Consider the following 19660-nt stretch of genomic DNA (forward strand, 5'->3'; position numbering starts at 1 on the left):
TAGGTAAGTTCAATATCGAATTCTAGCAACAGCTGACATATAAACACACAAAATCCACGTTTCTTTGTCAGAAGCACACATTTATTCACTTATTTGCCAACATTTATATTAGTTCAAATATTACTGCAAACTTTAAGTGCCACTGCATATGAACCATGCTGCAAAGACACAGATGTAGCCAACGTTTAGGGTGGGGCTTAGCGTAAGGTCATTCTTATTCCTCAACCATTTGTACAAAAAACTTTATTTGTGAGTGAATCATTGGCAAAATATTTCTGAGTATTTTAACCCCCCAGCTAATCTGGTCTCTGCCTGGTAAGAGGGGATCAAACTCTTTATTGAACATGTGATTTTTTGCTGGTAGAACAATGATGTGAAAGAGAGTTGTAGAGAGTTTATTTAAGGACCATAGCACCAATGAAGACATTAAACAGAAGGCAAATAGTATAGAAACATTGTGTGTGTATGTTTGTTGTTTAACATGTTCCTCTCTTTTTTAGCCCTTTCTCTTTTTAAGCATCTCAATATACATGCGGAGTGACTTCTGAATGGAGTCCTTAGTGATGAAGCTAACAAAATTGTTGATGTCCGCCTCTCTTTCGGACACGAGTTTTTCGACGGTTGGCTTCCTCATCATGGACTTGGTGATCTGTCTGGCATGATCTGTAAATTGAAGAGATACAAAATGTTGCTCAGTGATTCTGTAGAATCGATTTGATGGATCTCAATTGGTCTTACAACTGATTGTTGACTAAAGCCTTTTTTAAACTGTGATTCAGCAACAGCGTCATAAAAAAAGGAAGTGGGTTATTTAACCCTTCAACAGCGATTGTGCAGTGATATTATTATTATTATTATTATTATTATTATTATGTGCAACTCTGTGTTGTGTTGTCAGGGTCCACACTGGCTGTAAATTTAAGTTCTCTCAAATGTAAACTGCTTTTACTAAAATATGACACAACAACTATGACAGAGTGACTTAAGTCCTTCGTTACAGTTATTTATATAGCCCTTTATATTTATATAGCGCCCACTGTGGGCAGCTCCGTCACTCTGACATCTCTCCCTTAGTGCATGTCCATAGGCATACTTCAGCCTACGTGTGTGTTGCATGACTACAGAGTGTAAAAACTGAAATTTCCCCTTGCTGGGATCAATAAAAGTAAAACTTAAATCTTAAATCTTATTATTTGTTTGACATGAAACCATGTTTACACAATGTTCCAGTTTCTGCCATAGTGTGAGGAATTTGTCCCACAGCTTCTTGCAGTGAATAATCACTACACCTACACACTACACCAAAGAAAGGCTGCTTCATTCAGCTGTGAGTGGGGACTTCGGACAGAATTAACTCCGTGGCTGAGTATGAGTAAAGGGGTCCAGCTTGAGAAATGCCCTTTCTACATCACTACCGTAGGGTTAAAACCTCCTAACAAACGACTACCACTAGAGAATGCTTTTAAATTGTTTCAGTTTCATAGATTGTTTTTCATTTAAGAATGCTTATCAGTTGTTTTAATTTAGCTTTACCGTTTTAAACATAGGGTGTTCTTTCCTGGCATGCTGTGTTGAATCATTTTATATAAAAAAATTTGAACGATCCATATCTTATTGTGTGTGGAAGAAAACACACAGATTTATAAACATGACTTCAGATTGGAAATAAAGACGTTTGCCATAACAAAAAAGATTATCATGTGATTATGCTATGGTATTCTAAAACCCCTAACCCTCTATCTTGTAGGTGCTAAAGATATTAGAGTGTACCTGGAATAGCCAACCACTTCTTCATGGTCTGTGCTGCTGTGGTGAGGACCTGGTCTTCTGGGACCAGCTGGTCCACCATGCCGATCTTCAGGGCCTCTGAGGGGTTGTAGAGCAACCCCAACTCCAGGGCCATCTCCGCATGTCGGTGGCCCACTGTGTTGACGAGGGTCTCCTTAAACCTGCAAACGGTTGTATTTGTTTATTGTAACAAGTGTAAAAGATCAAGAGAGTTCTTTGATCTTTTGTACAGCTAACACCATCATAATCGTCAACATTCCCACCACTTCCACAGCTACTGTCATCCAGAGAAGTCCTTACCAAAAAGGTGCAACGATACCGAGCTGCGTTTCATTGAGGCCGATGCTGAAACGAGGGTTGTCTGCCATTATCCTATAGTCACACGTCAGAGACATCAGACAGCCGCCAGCAGGACTGGAACCCTGCGAGCCGAGTGGCAAAAGACAAGGGTAAATGTAAAAACTCATCACCTCTGGTGTGATACAGGATGTTCAAGGAACATAGTAGAGATTAAGTCCTAATCACACTGGAGGGGAAAATGATCTGTCTCCATTAACTTTGTATTACATGAAGGTACCTTGACGTTAGTTTTGACTTCATGACATCAACAGGAAATTGCAGAAAAGCTGATGGTAAAAATAACCAACACGGTACAAAGCCAGAGCTATGTTTTCCAGAAACAACAAAACAGAAAATCTGAGCCTTTGAGTGGATAAAAGAAATTTGACTCGAGGCATCAGCAGGAAGAATTGATTCATTTGGACATCTGTAGAGCTTGAAGCGAAGCTATACATAGCCAGTTTTGATCTTTGGAGTTTTACCAGCCATTCAGTGTGATCACGTCACCAAAACATGTAACCAAAATGGACTAAATGAAGTGTGCTAAAGTCTTAATTTTACTTGTCAATATTGTGTTTTTTATTAGCCAAAGTTAATTTGTTAGCATCTTCAACAATTGGCTGCATATTATTGTGCAGAAGCTTCCCCTCCAGTGAGCATGGATTTGAGAGCGTGGAGGGTAACACTCTGTCTCTATGCAGGCGTGGTTTTACACGTACATTGATTGCAGCAATAGTGACCATGTTGGAGCTGTACAGTTTCAGCCACATTTCCTGAACAGCTTTCCAGAACACTCCACAGCGCTCCGGACTTTTCCCGTACATCTCCATGATGTCCAGACCAGCTGAGAACACCTTTGGCTGGCTCTAAATCAAAACAATAAGCACAAATACTCTGGGTGAATATTCAAACACCAAAGCCAGGAAATGTCTGCAATTAACTCACAAGAATTAAAGCACTTGACTACTACTTCCTACAAATTCAAGAGACAGATCTAATACCTGCTTACAGAAAGACTCTGCTCTTATCTAAAGGAAAAGATTTTACTGCACCGAGGTGATGATGAGGCCTCGGCAGCTCTTATCCATCTCTAGCTTCTCCACGTTGATGCAGAACTCAGTGAGGAAATCTAAACTGAGGCTGTTGACAGGTGGACTCTGCATGTGCAGCACTGCCACGCCTACAGAGAAAAGGGACATGCTACTTTTATTAACCTGGATAGTCTGGATATTAGATCTTAGTATATTTTGGGTTTCATCTGTGAATGAGCGCTTCCAATGAACAAAAAATAAAAAGAGAAAGAGGGAAGGGATGGAGATGATGATTACATCTTTACCTGTGCTTTGGTCAAAATCTACTTTGACCGCAGACGAGGAGGAGTTGTTCCTTCGCTGAGCGATGAAGGCTGGAGACACACGCACTCCGCCATGACTGCTGCAGGAGGAGAGCTGAGACAGAAGACCTAAACACACAAAGAGTTAGTGTTGATGAAGACACTTAAAACACAAAACAAAACAAACAAACTCTGTAAAACAAAATCTATATATTTATCTCACACATGGTCTGCATAAAGTACAGAATAGCAGCTTCAGTGTTTAGCCAGCTCTACATCTTGAAACTGCATTCTAACCTCTCTCTATTTCTCACAAGCATCTCCAATATTTATCCTAGTTTTACCATGCTTTTGGTCGTGTGGCTTATTAGAAAAATGCAGAATCAATTTGCTTGCCCGCTCCCAACACCTGTTGGTTTGTGTGGGGGTGCCGCCTGCTTCTCTGGTCACACAGAAACCAAAACTAAGGAGCCCATACTGGCTGCTGCATTGTTGTCAGAGAAGCCAGCACTTCTCATAGCATGTGTCTGATAATATATAAGGTAATTTTATTATTTAATTCAGTAGATATCTTACATATTGGACCTTTAACAGATTTTTGTTAAACTGACTCTCTGAAGATGTATACTTCCTGTCCTGAAATAACTTCAATCACAAGAGTTGGCTTGCTTTGTGCAACAGATCCTCTCAAGTCTGGGGTGCTCACATGTCCAGCCGTATCTGTATTTTTTTAGTTTGTGTTGATGTTACATCATTACAAATACTAAACTCAACACTATAAAAGGCTTAACTAAAGTTAAACTTCAACATCAGCTAACCTTGTATTTCAATCATCACTAATTGATATGAGTGATTTCGTCAGTATAATGTGAAAAAACATCAATTTTCTTAGACCAAAAGCTAGAAGTGACTCAATAAAAAAAATTAAGATATGAAATAAAGTTTATATTTGTGAAGCAAAAAAAAGTCCACTGAATGTTTAGTGAGATATTATTGACTAACTTGTGTTATTTCAATTAAATATGTAATGCAAAATTATCTCTTCCGCTTTCATTTTTCAACAGAGCCAAAAAACAAAAAACAAAAACATATGTATAGAGTCTTTATAGAAACTAAAAACGCACATCTTCTACAAGTTAATTATTTTGTGAACACGACATATAAACTTAGGCGCACAAGATTTTTTGGGACTTCAGGGGATGCGTAGGTAGATGTCGAAATAAAATCCAAAGGTTTATTATGTCTACCCAAAAGAAGTTGAAGTTAAGAGCCTGGCAGTGTCCTGTGACCTTTGTCCCAGTTTGTACAGCTAACGCAGAGGCTCGCACAGCTAGCAGCCAAATAACACTCTATAAAAACTCTGTCATATTTAGAGGCATGCAATCAAATCTTCTCTTTACAATGTGGCCACTCTCATACATGAACACATACTTGAAAGACCGCACTTGTTCCTCAATGCAGCTCTCAATGCCATCTTGTGCAGATTAGTTCCGTAATGGTCAGTGAGCAGGAGCAACCTTCTTCTACTTGGCTTTTTGTGTTTGTTTGTGTCTTTGACAGAGTGGCGCCACCGCCACCTGCTGCCTCGGAGTAGGTACTGAATACATATTTAGAGAAAGAAAATAGAAAGTAATTTTTGGTTGGAAAAGAATTGAACTATAGGCATAGTAATTAAACAGAAGTAAATGGGACAGGATAAACCTTTGTATAAGAGTTCCATTTAAAATACATGTGAGATGTTCTCCAAGTGGTGTACCATATTTAGTAGGAAGAAAAACAATTCAGCACAAAATAAAGTGTCCAACTATTCCCTTTAATTTCACAGGATAGCTGATATGGAGCTGGTATGATGTTACATGTGTGCAGCAAACCAAAATCATAATCTTAATCTTCCATTCATGGCTAGTCAGGGGTCTCCAACCTTTTTTCATCTGAGAGCTACTTTCAAAAAATGAAAGTGGCCAAGGGCTACTTGCATCAAATCGCTTGCATTCATTTACATAGCTCAGCTGAATTAAGCTACTGTTTGTACATGTGTGAAATTGCAATAAGCCAATGCTTATCAATAATCTTAAATTCACATCAATGTCCAAGAAAACATTAGTACTTCATACTTGTTTTTTATGGGCCAAATATATAAATAGTGGGAAGAGGTGCATTTACCGTCGTCAGATTTTTATTTTTATTTTTAACACAGTCGGTCAACCTATAGGCGAGCTACTGAAAACCTGCCCGCGAGCTACCAGTAGCTCCCGAGCTACCTGTTGGAGACCCCTGCTCTAAGTTCTTTGTGCTGTCAATATTTTTCTTGAGAAACTACTTTTGCATAAAAATGTTGATAGGCAACTTCAATTAGCCTAAGTAAAGATCTGAAAGCTTCCTCACTTTCTGCAGCTCAAGATTCAAGATATTCTATATTTTTTAAATGTGAAAATCAGGTAGCAAGATGAAGGAGAAAAAAAATTGTAACAGGAGCTTGTGATAGATGCCAGTTTGTGGACATCTAATTCAGTAAAACAGCATACTGTGGAATGGCTTTTGTTTTCAGGTTGGAGTGGACAATGAAAGAAGGGACAGAGGGAGAGAGGGATTAGAGGGGAGAGAGAGTGAGAGGAGAGATCTAACAGATGTGTCAGTCACTGCCAAAGCAGAAGTGTGTGACTGTAGCAGGAGAAACACAAGGAGCTGAAGGTCCTCCATCAGTGAGTTTAATATTTCTTATGTAATTTAACGTGTGCTTTTCTTGTTAGTAGGATATATATGAGTGTATTTTTTTTTCATTTGGACCACTTTTGTTTAGTTTTGGGTACTAAATGATTTTTGGATGGCTACAAAGCCGATTGGCTGTTTAATTATTATATTTTTATTGGTATTGGTGTTTACAGTGAGGATGACAAAAAGACCTGAAAGACAAGAGAAGCTTGGTTGATTTGATGAGCCCATATGTCTTTTCTTAGCGTTTTGGGGGGTTTGAAAATAGTAAGTGTTGATTTCTACGCATCTGAACGCCACGTGTATCTGTTCATATGAGAAAAAAAACAGTATAGACCATGCCTTCGTTTCATTATTTTGAAACGTGTTTGTATGTGTTGTTTCTCCTTTGTTTTGAGCAGACAGCACTTTTCCACCCTAAACCTCCCCCTTCAATGTAAGCTGTGATTGACTGTAACAAGAAATCCATTGCCCTGCGTCACATGTGTATCCTGTAACCGGGGGAACATACACCTCTCCTCTGCTCTGACACTTTTTCTGTCCAACCCCACCAGGCGGCATTATGGATTTCATGGAGTCGGCAGACATGGGCAGTGGCTGTGAAGATGACAATTGTGGCCTTGCATCGGGCTCCCTGGTGGACTGTCCCAACCAAGAGTGTCAGTGGGAAGAGCCAGAGTTTGGCCTGGTTAAGTTAGGTGGGTACATCAATATAAATCTGTCGGTCTGTCTGTTGGCAATAGCTCAAATAAGTTACCTACATGGTGATAACAATCTTTTTATTATTATCTCAGAAAATAAACTGAACTGCCTAATATGATGCACTATACTGCCTTTAGTAATTTAAATGTAAAACTGAAAACTTCTCATTCTTCATTTTTTATTCTTGACAAACAATGTGTACACTTCCATGTTTAATACAAAGTCTTTCTGATAAAAACATATTTGATATTCCAGTGTGTGTGACTGTCATTTATATTCCGCTGATGCTCTTCGGCCTGCTGGGAAATATACTAACAATTCTGGTGGTTTGGCTCCGCCCTCACATGAGAAGCTCGACCTACCTCTACCTGAGCAGCATGGCCGTCAGCGATCTGTTTATACTGCTCCTGCTGCCTCTGGATCTGTATAAGGTACATGCACACACACACACACACACACACACACACACACACACACACACACACACACACACACACACACACACACACACACACACACACACACACACACGCACAGGCGCACACACACACACACACACACACAGACACACGCACGCACACACACACACGCAGCTGTTGATGTTTTTAGCTCAAGGTGTCATTTGACATAGTTAAATGAAGATGCTGCATTTGATGTGCTGGCGTCCTTCCAGGAATTGTGTTCCAATATTGGTTTATTCGACCCTCTGTTTCCCTGCCCTCAGGGGAGTCCCTGCTGCCAAATACATTTTCTTCCATTGCACTAAAGTGTCTTGTCATACCTAGAGTACAAAAAGACACTATGCATAACAACAACCTGTTATTTACCCTCAGGCATGGTCTGTTTGGAAACAAACAAAGGAAAAAAAGAAGCTTGTTTTTACTCTATAGCTTGTTATTACACCAAAATGTGTAAAGTACAATAATATTAAACCCCTATTCAATTTTAAAATGAACTTCAATTCAATTCATCAAGCTTTATTGGCATCAGTGTTACACTAACAGTAATGCCAAAGCATCCCATAAAAATAACAACAGTAATCAATAATGCTATATGTAATAGAAATAATCACATTAAAATGAAAAAATACAATCATAACAATATATTAAATACAAAATCAAATAATCGCAGAAAAATAAAAGGTGTCATTCATTTCGTTTATGAGCAAAATGTTGAAATGTATTTATAGTTTTCATGTTTGTTCAAATTGATGTTGTCATTGTGTATATGTTTTTGTGTGTTTGTTTAATTTGTTGTGTTTTTTGTTTCATATAAAATAATTAGTGTATATTCAGATAATGATCAATAAAAAAACAATTACTAACAATACATGAATACACATTGAATGATGCAATATAACAAAGAAGAAACAGAGTGTGAGCTATACAGTGTATACTGAGTATACTGACTAAAGATGGATGTGTGCTGATGGTTGTCCTGTCCGTGACAGGATCTGACATATTTTGCTGAATCTCTGCTGCTCACTGTTTTCTCTTTTCTCCTAGTATGTGCTTATTTATTTCAGGTAGTGACCCAACGTGTGAGACTTTAGCTTTCATTTTTGTAAAGAACTCTTCTCTAATATTTCCATATTTGTTGGAATGCCTTTTTTTGCAGTGACTGAAGTATAGTGGAGGTACTCTATATAACTAACAAACTAATACCCTATTGAAATTATGCAGGAAACACACTAAAAATGAAATCAACAAGTAAACTTAAACGTGGAAGTATATTTCAAATAATGAAAATGTTTTTAGTTGTTCCACTTAAACACAATTTGGTGCATTTATATTACAAATACCATAACTTAAAAAATATAAATATGATTTAACTTTATCAAAGTTGTACCAAAATAACACACATAGCAAATCTATAAGTGTAGTACATCGACTTCTTTTTCACCTGGGCTCTTATAAACCTTCTTCGGTTCTTAGGCCAAACAAAGTATTTAGCTTTGTTGTAAACTGGAGTGTGCCCTATAAACAAAGCCTTTGAGCTCTTGAGTGTGGCAGCTACATTGTCATAAAGTGAAATAAGAAGAAAATAAAGATGTCTTTGATGTCATTTCTGTGTCTCTCACAGCTCTGGAGGCCCAGACCCTGGCCATTTGGAGACCTTGCGTGTAAACTCACTATGTTCATGTCAGAGTGCTGCACCTTCTGCACAATCCTTCACATCACCTTCCTCTCCATTGAGAGGTACGTGGCGGTCTGTTGGCCTATCACAGCCAAGACCCTGGTGACCCGCCGTAGAACCAGGGCTCTTATTGGCTGCCTGTGGCTGGGTGCTGCCGTCAGTGCAGCTCCGGTGTTGGTCATGGTTGGAGTGGAGGAAGTCGTGGGAGAGGAGCCAGGGCTTGGTGGATGGAGGGAGGACAGAGGGTGGACAGGGAGTGAAGGAGGATTCATGATAGGTGAAAGGGAACAAGGACATGGAGAAATTGTCTCCAGTGATGGAGGATCAGAGGGAATAAAGTGGGGAGAAAACGTTGGTGAGAAAATAGTGTTGGTGGAGAAAGAAGAGAGACAACTGGAGACAGGAGGAAGAGAGAATACCAAACAAGGAGACGGAAGAAAAACAAGGGACGAGGGAGGTAATATTAAAGAACAAAGGGTTGAAGTTGAGGGAATGCATCATAAAAAGTTGAAAAAGGAAGATGGAGGAGGAGTGAAAGAAAGCGTTGATGGAGGTCGGGGTCTTCCTGACAACAGAGAGTGCCGCGTAACAGACTACGCCATCTCCTCCGGCCTGTTGTCAGCCATGATGATTCTCTCCAACTTGTACTTCCTGGTACCATTCTGCATCCTGGGACTGGTCTACAGCCTGATTGGACGGACGCTGTGGCTCCGCCCACAAAGTAGCCGGAGAGAACAGAGCCATCGGCACACTGTCAAAATGTTAGGTGAGACACACACTCGCCACCACAGATTTACAAGAAACTGTGCAATAGGCCATATTTATGACTCTAAATGCCCTGTTCCCTTTTTGTCCACCCTGCCCCCTCTCTCTAACCCTCTTCAGGCGTGATTGTGTTGGCGTTTGTCCTCTGCTGGCTGCCCTTCCATTTGGGTCGGACTATTTTCTCTCTTTCTCAGGGCGGCAGTACTGATGGACAGGAAGCGTACCCTGACACAAATGCACACTTGGAGGAGATGAATGCTGTGTCAGATTGCGTAGTCAGTGATGTCAGCTCGCACACCGATGTAGACACGCACATGGCAGACAAAGCAACTGGGACGCAAACAAACATGGGCACACAATCTGAGGATATGAGCATTGACCGAGACTTATTTTCTCATACTACGTCTCTCAGCAGACAGAGAGGTACACACACTCCTGCACACTCCAGTGACCTGTCACTTATTGACACAAATAATAATATGCATAATAGCACAAACACCTCCTCACATAATGACACACACACTATTGCAGATATTGTTACACAGATATCAAATTCACATAGTGTATTCATAGACACGAGCACCAGTACACACACCTACAGGCCCAGCTTTACAGACGTTCACACACTCCCTAATGAGCAAAACAAGACACCAATTTGTATAAACTCCCAAAAGAACACACCTCCCACCTCAGGAACAAGCATATACACTTTGACCCCAACAGACCTTTACAGTGGCACACCTTTCAACGATACATACTCACAACCTGATTCACACTATTTTCTATACTATCTGTCTCAGTACTTCAACCTGGTGTCCTCTGTCCTCTTCTACCTCAGTGCTGCTGTCAATCCTCTGCTGTACAACCTGATGTCTACCAGATACAGACACGCTGTACACAGCCTCATGCACACACACTCTCACACGCAGACTCACCGTCGGCGCACACTCACAGGACAGCACTCCACAACCACTTTGTAAGGGTGAACACTGACCACAATGATAGAGATCATCACTGGAGGCAAAAAAGAAGGGAAATTAAACTTGATTCTTTTAATATAGCTCGGCTTTTATTTGGCAGGGCTTCTTATCATTTTTTTTAATAGAGCCTTACATTGCGTCTCTAAAGCGTTGCAGCCCGTGACAAATACCAGTTAAACTAACATTTAAACAGTTGGTTTCCAATGAGGTGTAGTCAAACAGAATATAGTTAGTTATTCCTGTGCTTTTTCTTGCTATGGCTAGTCATGCTAATATAAAGGTATTCATGTGGTGACGAAGTGGGACACTTAAATGCTGTCATCAGAAGAATAATGTACAGTGACATTTCAGGTTGCAAGTTGTATAAATGTATGGGTTAACCATTGTCCTCTTAGCTACTAATGGGACAATGGTTAGTACAAAATGCAGGAGGACATTTGGCCATATTTATGGGTAAAACAAAATATTGGATAACCAGCTAGCCAGGGTAATACTACTGTTTATGTTAGCATTCTAGCTAACATTCCAGCTAACACAACCATTTGATAGTGCTATACGATACTCTGGTAAAGTGGTCAATTATAAATGAAAGATAACAATTCAACTTATTTGCTATATTTATTCTACTTGCAACTTGCTTTTACAGTCTATGCTTGCAACCTGCACTCAGCCTTGGACACAGCAATATGTCGTTGTAGCATTTGAGGTCACCACCCTTAGACATCATAGTACAGTGGCTGTTGTATCAATAAAGAGAATGGTTTGGATCTATTAGCAAAATATATTTTCAGGGAACAGGTTTTGTCATGCCACATTTGGACAGTTTAGCTTGCAGCTAACATAATGGTTTGTTGAAATCCCTTTTTTTTTGTACCTGGTAGCAGCTGACACACTGCCTGTTTGGACAGGTGATTGCGACGAGGCAGCAACCATGTGCAGCTCATAAACTGGCCTGCAGATTACAACCACTCATCAGAGATGGAGGTGGAATAAAGCTTTCTTCAGTCATTATGGCAAGGGTTAAGATAGCTGTCCGAAGTCATCAAATAGGGCCTAATTATAACTATTATTGATCTCTATTATTGTTGGAGATCATTTTTCATGCTTCGGAGTCTTTGGACTACCGTCAAATGCCTTTGATTTATCTAGGCTGAATAAAAAATTATTAAAAGTAATTAGATCAACATGTGTTTTTACGACTAGACTTAATGATAAAATGTAAATTATATAAATGAACTGTGCTTCAATGATCCTTTTAGAGTCTTCATACCACTTGAAGTTGGCAGAGCATGCTATGGAAAGTATTAACATACCCATTCACATACAGTCACAAGTCACTGGCTATACCACTGGAATCATTTAGGGTTCAGTGTCCTACCAAAGGACTCTATGATGTGGATTGCAAGACGGGATGAACAGCTTATGTTTCTGTACCGCCGAGCCACACCTGCCAGATGTAATATACTGTGCATGCCTCTTAGACCTAACAGACATTTATGAGTGACGATCAGTACAGCGTCTTTGTACAGTAGCATGACTGTAGACTGAGAATTATGAGATTTAAAACATTACACAACAAAAACAAATGTCAGCTAGCGGTATACTATTCCTTTAGCAAGCATACAGTGAAAAGGTTTTTAGCATTTCTTGCTCAAAACATGTTCTCACACACACACACACACATGCACACACACACATACACACACACACACACGCACACAGAATAGGGCTATCAATGTGATTCATGTACTTTTATGATATTTCGATGTGTTTTGATGTCATATATTACATTATTGGTCCTGAGTTGGCAGCCTCTCATAATAGTGCCTTGATTTGATTCACAATGTAGGTATTAGCACCTTTGTGAAGGTTGTATTTTCCCATGTTGGTCTCTCATTCTGTCAGCAGGAAACACTTCAAATAGATTTCCTGAAGCTTAGTGGACAGATCAGCCCCAGGCTGAGGGACATATTTGATCTTGTTCATATGCTGGCCATATCTTTCACTACAAGGTTGGTTTGGAACTACATACAAAAATATAAAAAATGACATGGCAACAGATTCCAATTCAAAATGATAAATTCTCAAAATTATTAAAATCCATTGTTCAATCAGACTGTATCCAACAAAAAAACAAACCATGTTGACTATTGTTTTCTGTTGTGTGATAGTTTGGTTGTTAATGACATTTGATACTGTACACTTTATAGAATGAAAGGCTCTTCCATATGTGTTTAATGATTTGCTATTTGACATACAGGTATCTAACAAGTATTGTTTTTTAAACTATGTCTGTTCATTATCTGTAATAACGTATTTGTCTATTTTTTGCTATGCATTTATATAAATTCCAACTTTTTAAATGCTTTCAATAATCCTTTGTCTTCTGTTAAACTTTGCACTTAAACACAAAAACTTCAGCTGACATCCATCGAAACACAACAACATTCCTCATGGAGCCCTGAGACCCTCACCATCTCCAGTATCTATGTACAGAAGAGCTAACCACAAGCTGGATATCAGCTTCACTTCATGTGAGCTTCTCAAAGAGCTGTCTGGATTTAAGATGATATATATTGATCAGATTAATTCAGGGAAAATGTGTAGAGTCTATATGTGACCACAGTACGGTCATAGAATGTACCAAATGTTCACAGCCACACGATGGCGCTGTGACCCAGAGATGAAAGATTCAGTTCAACTGCCATTAGTCATAATCAATATTCTGTTAATACTACACATACAACACACTACTAATACTACTGACATTGTAGCTATAAATCTGTTATATTCATTTTTATTGTTGTTGTTGTTGTTGCTGTTCTGTTTGTTTCTATCCATCTCCTTTCCCCTGCATCTCCCTCCATCCCACTTTCCAAGTCCAACACAGTGGCAGCAGGTGGCTGTTCTGCCCGAGGTCTCTGTCTGTTAAAGGGCAGTTTATCCTTTCCAACACTACTTTACTAAATATTGTGGAAATCCACAGTGGGTGACGTTACCTGATTATACATATCCTGTACGTATAGTCAGGTAATGTTCCTGCACCTGTGAGTCTTTCAATCTGGTGCTTCAGCAGCTAAGAAACAGCAATCATTTAATTATTATTTTCTTAAATTTAGGGCGTAAAAGCACAGAATGAGTAATGGTATTTCCAGAGTAAATGTACCCATTTTAAAATCCACTTCAATTTGTTCCATTCAGACGTGAACAGGACATGATTACCTTCTCTAATGCTAAGAAAAAACACAAACACAAAGACAAACACAAACACAAACACAAAGACAAACACAAACACAAAGACATATCTACATGTCTCCTACTAATCATGCACTATTCACTCCGTGATGAAGATCCAGTTTGAGGAAGGCAGGAGTCCTTCGGCTTCCTTTCTTTCTTAGATTCATAGAGATAATGATTGTAAACACTCTGAAGTCTGTACAGACTTTCACCCCAAAGCAATATTTATAGTTTCCACCTGTTTTGAATTTGATTCTGACTGTTGATGCTGTTTTAGTTTTGCTTTACTGTACTAAGCGATATCTTTTCAACTTTTCTTTTTACACTAATTCCTTGCTGGGTTGTTTTATGGAAAGCACTTAAAAACTGTTTCACATAGTAACTAGTAACATAGTAAACTATTTTCTCAATTAAAGCCCACTTATAAACTACATTTGCATGTGTTAGTGTGTTTAAAAAGGACTTAAACAACAGTAACAGGGCTTAATGGACCACACTATCTCTTGCCTGAGGATGTTAACTTCCTGCACTCTCTGCTGGTTGCCAGTGCTCCCAGCAGTTTGTGAATAAATGAAACAAACATGATCTAACGTGTTAATTAGTGTGCCTTTTTTGGGGAACTGCCTTATCCGTCTTCTCCTGTTTCTACTCTTCCTGCTGAGCTTAGCCTGAGAGTGGTCTAAATCAGCGTATTTAACTCTTCCTCAGAGAGCAAACACGGTTACATTCCAAAATGATGAAATACTCCTTTAATATTGAACAGTGTCTAAGCAGTTAATTGGTCAAATCAAACAAATGACGGTGAAGTTGAAAAGAAAAATGCATGTCATTACTTGTTCATTAACTCTCAGCCTTTGTACTGTGAAGAGAAAATACTTTGAGCAGTGCAGAGTGCAATTAGCAAAAAAAACAAAGTAGCATCTGTTAAACAAAAGCAATGGTAGAAATTAGCACCAGGTGTCACTGCTGACAAGATGCATGCTACTGTAAATACACACGTATGCACTCACAGTTGATACTTGCTTGTAGATACAAACAAACATTAAAATGCCCGCACACACCCACTTCACACACCTCTCCCTCTCTCTTTCTTTCTCTGAACCCCTCGCAGTCTCTGCAGCCAATGATTGAATGATCTCATTATTAAGCAGGGGGAAAGCATCAGGTCGTATTTCCTGTAGGGGGTTCTGCTCAACAGGAGGGATTTCACCAGAGACTTTTGACATATGGAGCAAATTAATTCAATATGGATTCTGCGCTTCAGGGGCGAAAAAAATGGGACAATAAGTTTGAAAAAGATACATACGCACATTGTCACATAAATGTATAAACATACACAGTATGTCTTAAGAGAGAAATAGGTGATTTTGCTGCCGTTTCACCGCCTGGGAACAAAGCTTCTCATCTTTGCCATGCAGTTTTAAAGAATGTGCAATCGTAGGGATACTTCTCCAACCAGGGAGATTATCAACAGAATCCCAGAATCAAGATGTAACTTGTTGTGGCTGGTGGAAGAAATAGAGATTTACTATACCATCTTTGTTCACAGGGAGCATTGACTGTTTAAACAAAGTGACGCCTATCCATCTTCTCCAGTTGTAGAGAAATTAAGAAATGAAGCCTGCACAGTGGGCATTGACATATCGAGTAGTTCAAGTTAAGACATGATTCTGGGAATTCACAGCCTGCCCTTTCAGCTAACCAAATCACACATTCAACTTACCAATAGGGGCGGCAGTAGCTCAGTCTGTAAGGACTTGAACTTGGTAACTGGAGGGTCACCGGCTCAAGTCTGGGTGCCGACCTCGCTGGAAACTGGTCTGGTTGCTGGATAGGTGCCCTTGAGGTGCACAGTAAACCCCCAAGTAAAAGAAACTTCATAGCTTTTGCTGTTAGCATAGCATTGTCTGCAAGTGTTGCATCGTGAGTGTTCTTGTAAACATTTTAGTTAACATGCTCTTCATTTAATTTGTTTATCTCTGCACAGTTAAATTATTTATCCTTCACCATTATATTACTATTGAAAGCTTTATGCTGAACAATATTTGATCATAAAATAAGTGTTCTTCAGGTTACTGGAGATTTCCCCACAGATGTCCATATTGAATACCAAAAACAATTAATTCAAACGTAATGTTTTCTTTGAGAAGAGCTACAAACACAAAAGGAAACAATTTGGAGTTAATTTACCATGTGACTGTTCTATGCAATTATTTTTTTTATTATTATGATTTTTTAACATCTGATTTCATCTGTCAAAAACTGCACAACCTTATGTGGTCTGTTTAAAAAAAAAAAAAAAAAAAAAAAGGTAAGATACATGTGAACAAAATACAGATTCCTACAGGAACAAATCTCTGTCAAAAACAGGCTGAGCATAAACAAGCTGCCGTCTTTTTATGTTTCAAAAAGCAACCTCAAGCTATTCTTCCAACTCAAAATATTCTTCCTTGTGTCTTTCTATACCTTGATCATTTGTGTTGCATCTGCAATATTGGCTTGTCAGTTAGAAAGACTGAAAGGGAGAGAGTAGGTTGAAAGAGGTCAGATGAGAGGGAGGGAGATGGGAAACAGGTCTTATCAGACAAATGAAAGCTGATTGGCTCTGCAGTAAAATGGTTGGCAGCGAGACAACAAGCTGCCTGTATCAACCCCATATTCCCAACGTGGCTGTTCACCTCAATTATTACCAGCCACAGCTCATTTACATGGTGGTCACACAGAAACGTCCCTTCTTCGTCGTTATTTGGTCACTTTGTGATGTTTGAAATGCAGTGGACAGTTTTGTATAAAAATTCAGAACAGGATGATAGGAGATGGCATGCAACTGTAGTCACAAGCCAGCTCAAATAAATGTGTTGATGAACATCTTACTTTTGGAGTGTGGAACTTCTCATGGTCTGCAATTAAATCTCTAAAACCTCTAAACAGAGGTCGTAACTTAGCCTGGAGGACGAGAGGCAGGAAGGATGTTCTACTGATTATTGATGGTGTCTTTTTCCTATACAGATACAAAAAAAGACTAAACCAGACATAATATTGCATTAAGGCGTTGCTGAAATATCAAAATAAATAAGATTGGGAAATGAGGTCATGATGACCCTGACCTTACACCACTAAATTCTCATAGTTTCATCCATGAACCGCACATTTGTGCCTAATTAAAACACATGCAAAAGTTAAAGTTAAAGGAATGGTTCAGACATGTTTTATATTCTTGGTCTTGATTAACTAAAATTGATCTCTTGCCCAGCTAATGAGCATACCATTAGTTGAAATGTTCCATTTGCATTAATTCCAATGTTAAGGAGTGTGTTGTGTTGTAAAATGAAAATCTCAAGTAGGAGCAAAGGTATCAGTTAAAGGCTTACTGTGAATTCAGGATTTTCAGAGCAGATTTTCAGAGCAAAACAAATGCTCTCCTCAGACACACTTCTCATTTAGATATATTAATGTTCTCAGTGTCCCATTATGTCTTCTATCTTTGTTGAAGTATCTCAAACATTTAATACTTGTTAATAATTGCCTGCTTCTGCACAGGATGCATAACATTGGTTTACATAATAATGTATCCCAACAGTTCAAAAAGTTAATTCCACAAGGTTCAATTTTATAACGGTCAAACTCTCGTGCCAATCATTATGCTGATGACACAGTTCTATACTGTCTTGCTGATTCAGTTTCTCTTGCAGTAAATAAAATCACACCATTCTTCTAGTAATGGAAAACTCCAGTGTAGTGACCTGTTAGCGATACACAACTTCTGGTTAAGACAGGGAAACAGGAAGTAGCGTCAAGCACAATGAATCAGCTTGTAAATAGTTATAACAGACAGTATGTTGACCTCGTTTAATGATATAAGCAGATGTAGTACATTGATATTTGTGTTTTTTGAAAGATGTTCTAAAATTCGGCTGCTGTTGGTAAGATACTCTCGGCATTAATAAAACCAAACATTTAAATTAATTAATAAAATATGAACTTGCACAGCACAAATTATGACAACACCAGATAGAATGAGGTCTCTCAGCACCCCCAACTAAAACAGCATCTCTGAGTGAAGACCCCCTTTCGTATTCTGCATCGTTTACACTCCAATTAGCAAATTGATAAGTCACCACATGTTCATTTGTTTCTGGTGTGTCACAGTTTAAACTGTAAATAGTAAGTTACACAGAGGCTGCCATCTGGTTTACTTCAGCGGTATGAGCACAAAAAAGAAACTGATTTACTTAGAACTAACAGGAATTAAGTTCAATAACAGCATCTTGATTTAGATTGTAAAAATGTAAAATGTAAAAAAAAAAAAAAGTTTTACATTTTACATTTTTTAAATGCAAGCTATTTCAGGTGTGTCTTCTAGAAGAGAAAAGAAGAACTTTTACATTGTTTTCTTTTTTTGGGGGGGGGGGGGTGGGGGGGGGATGGAATAGACCATTTCTGATGCATTCCAGGGAGTCGTGCACACACAACGCAGCATCAAACAGTTTGTCACTCAAGTTACAACTTTTGAACTAAAATGGATTGTTAACTCATCATCAGATTACTGCCAATTGGAGTTGGGATGTAAATGTATTACTATATCTTCTATGACTCATCAGCAAGTAACAGTTTAATGGCAACAACTGATTATGCTGAGTATGCTGATATGTACATTCGGTTTATGCAGCTGTCTTATAATATGATATGTGAATGTTTAAAACCTTTATATGGGGTTCATGTCTTACACATATTCTGTAAACAGAAGTTTAAACCACCTCATGAGGCTTCACCATTGGAAATAAATTCAACTACAAAAAAACAGAAAACGTCAAACAATATCTCTACCACACTTTTCATTTTAAAGCTCGTGTAGACCTATGATGTATAAGAGCAGAAAACAAGACAGCTTTTTGACAGCTAACAATAGGGAGAAAAAAAAAACATCCAGCCATTACGCAGCAAGAAATTAATGTGCAATCTGCCTGTGTTGTTTATTGATTGCAATTTTTTCTACCCTTGTCTACTGAGTCCCATTATTGTGATTTAATATTATCATTATTATGGTGAGAAGCATTCTGGTATTTATTTGTTCATCTGCTCGACCAAGAGGAACAGAAAACGGTAGAGGGGGAAAGAAAAACAAGTCTTAAATTAGTTTTAGACATCAAGTAGCATTCCGGCACTGCCAACCAGGTGTGTGGTCTTTGTTATTCCCTGGAGAAAAGGTAAACAGTGATGTCTCCTACAGTTATAACTGCTCCCTTGGTGGTTTACTGGAATTAAGCTAAGCTTCAACTATAGATAATATCACCTGTACGTTATGTAGACATGGTGACAAAAACAACTGAAATGCTAAGTTTTTTAATGTATAGGGTGCTGTAGGTGGGGTGAACTAAAATAACTGTCACATTAAAGTGACATGTTAAAGCTGATGCAGCAGCATTTAAATGAGCACACATATGGAACCCAGCCGTGTTTGTGGTCTAGTCTGTCGTCAAACTTTTCCTCTGAGACTCTCATTTCAAGGGACTGAATCAACAGTGGTATTCCTAAACAGATATTGAAAACCACCAGGTGGCATTGATGTGATGCCTTAGACGGACAGTTAAAAATGAATGATCCTGGCCTGACATTTGGGCTCCCTGCCATTCAACAGGACAATGACTTTATTGAAAGGGTTTAAGGG

General features: G+C 38.8%; 2 protein-coding genes across 2 annotated transcripts; one reads left to right on the top strand and one right to left on the bottom strand.

Moving 5' to 3' along the window:
• Positions 1-59: 59 nt before the first annotated feature.
• Positions 60-5001, bottom strand: eci1 (enoyl-CoA delta isomerase 1). The gene is made up of 7 exons (XM_061065830.1): positions 4892-5001; positions 3464-3589; positions 3180-3307; positions 2847-2993; positions 2089-2210; positions 1771-1949; positions 60-663 (listed from the first exon to the last, which is right to left on the bottom strand). The coding sequence occupies exons 1-7, from the start codon at positions 4932-4934 to the stop codon at positions 497-499; spliced, it is 912 nt and encodes a 303-aa protein (XP_060921813.1). The 5' UTR covers positions 4935-5001; the 3' UTR covers positions 60-496.
• Positions 5002-7067: 2066 nt separating this feature from the next.
• On the top strand, positions 7068-11275 carry LOC132954145 (uncharacterized). Its single transcript, XM_061026622.1, has 3 exons — positions 7068-7305; positions 8957-9776; positions 9896-11275. The coding sequence occupies exons 1-3, from the start codon at positions 7069-7071 to the stop codon at positions 10753-10755; spliced, it is 1917 nt and encodes a 638-aa protein (XP_060882605.1). The 5' UTR covers position 7068; the 3' UTR covers positions 10756-11275.
• The last annotated feature ends 8385 nt before the right edge of the window (positions 11276-19660 follow it).

The sequence above is a fragment of the Labrus mixtus genome, chromosome 20 (genome assembly GCF_963584025.1).
Source record: "Labrus mixtus chromosome 20, fLabMix1.1, whole genome shotgun sequence".
Taxonomy (NCBI): Eukaryota; Metazoa; Chordata; class Actinopteri; order Labriformes; family Labridae; genus Labrus; species Labrus mixtus.

Bases quoted from the DNA above. Each gene is read 5' to 3' on its own strand.
- LOC132954145 (XM_061026622.1), top strand. From the start codon at position 7,069: ATGTGTACACTTCCATGTTTAATACAAAGTCTTTCTGATAAAAACATA. The intron at 7,306-8,956 runs GTACATGCACAC...TGTCTCTCACAG, and splicing joins TGCCTCTGGATCTGTATAAG to CTCTGGAGGCCCAGACCCTG. The intron at 9,777-9,895 runs GTGAGACACACA...AACCCTCTTCAG, and splicing joins GCACACTGTCAAAATGTTAG to GCGTGATTGTGTTGGCGTTT.
- eci1 (XM_061065830.1), bottom strand. From the start codon at position 4,934: ATGGCATTGAGAGCTGCATTGAGGAACAAGTGCGGTCTTTCAA. The intron at 2,211-2,846 runs GTACGTGTAAAA...CTCGGCTCGCAG, and splicing joins TCACTATTGCTGCAATCAAT to GGTTCCAGTCCTGCTGGCGG. The intron at 664-1,770 runs GTACACTCTAAT...TTCAATTTACAG, and splicing joins GAAGTGGTTGGCTATTCCAG to ATCATGCCAGACAGATCACC.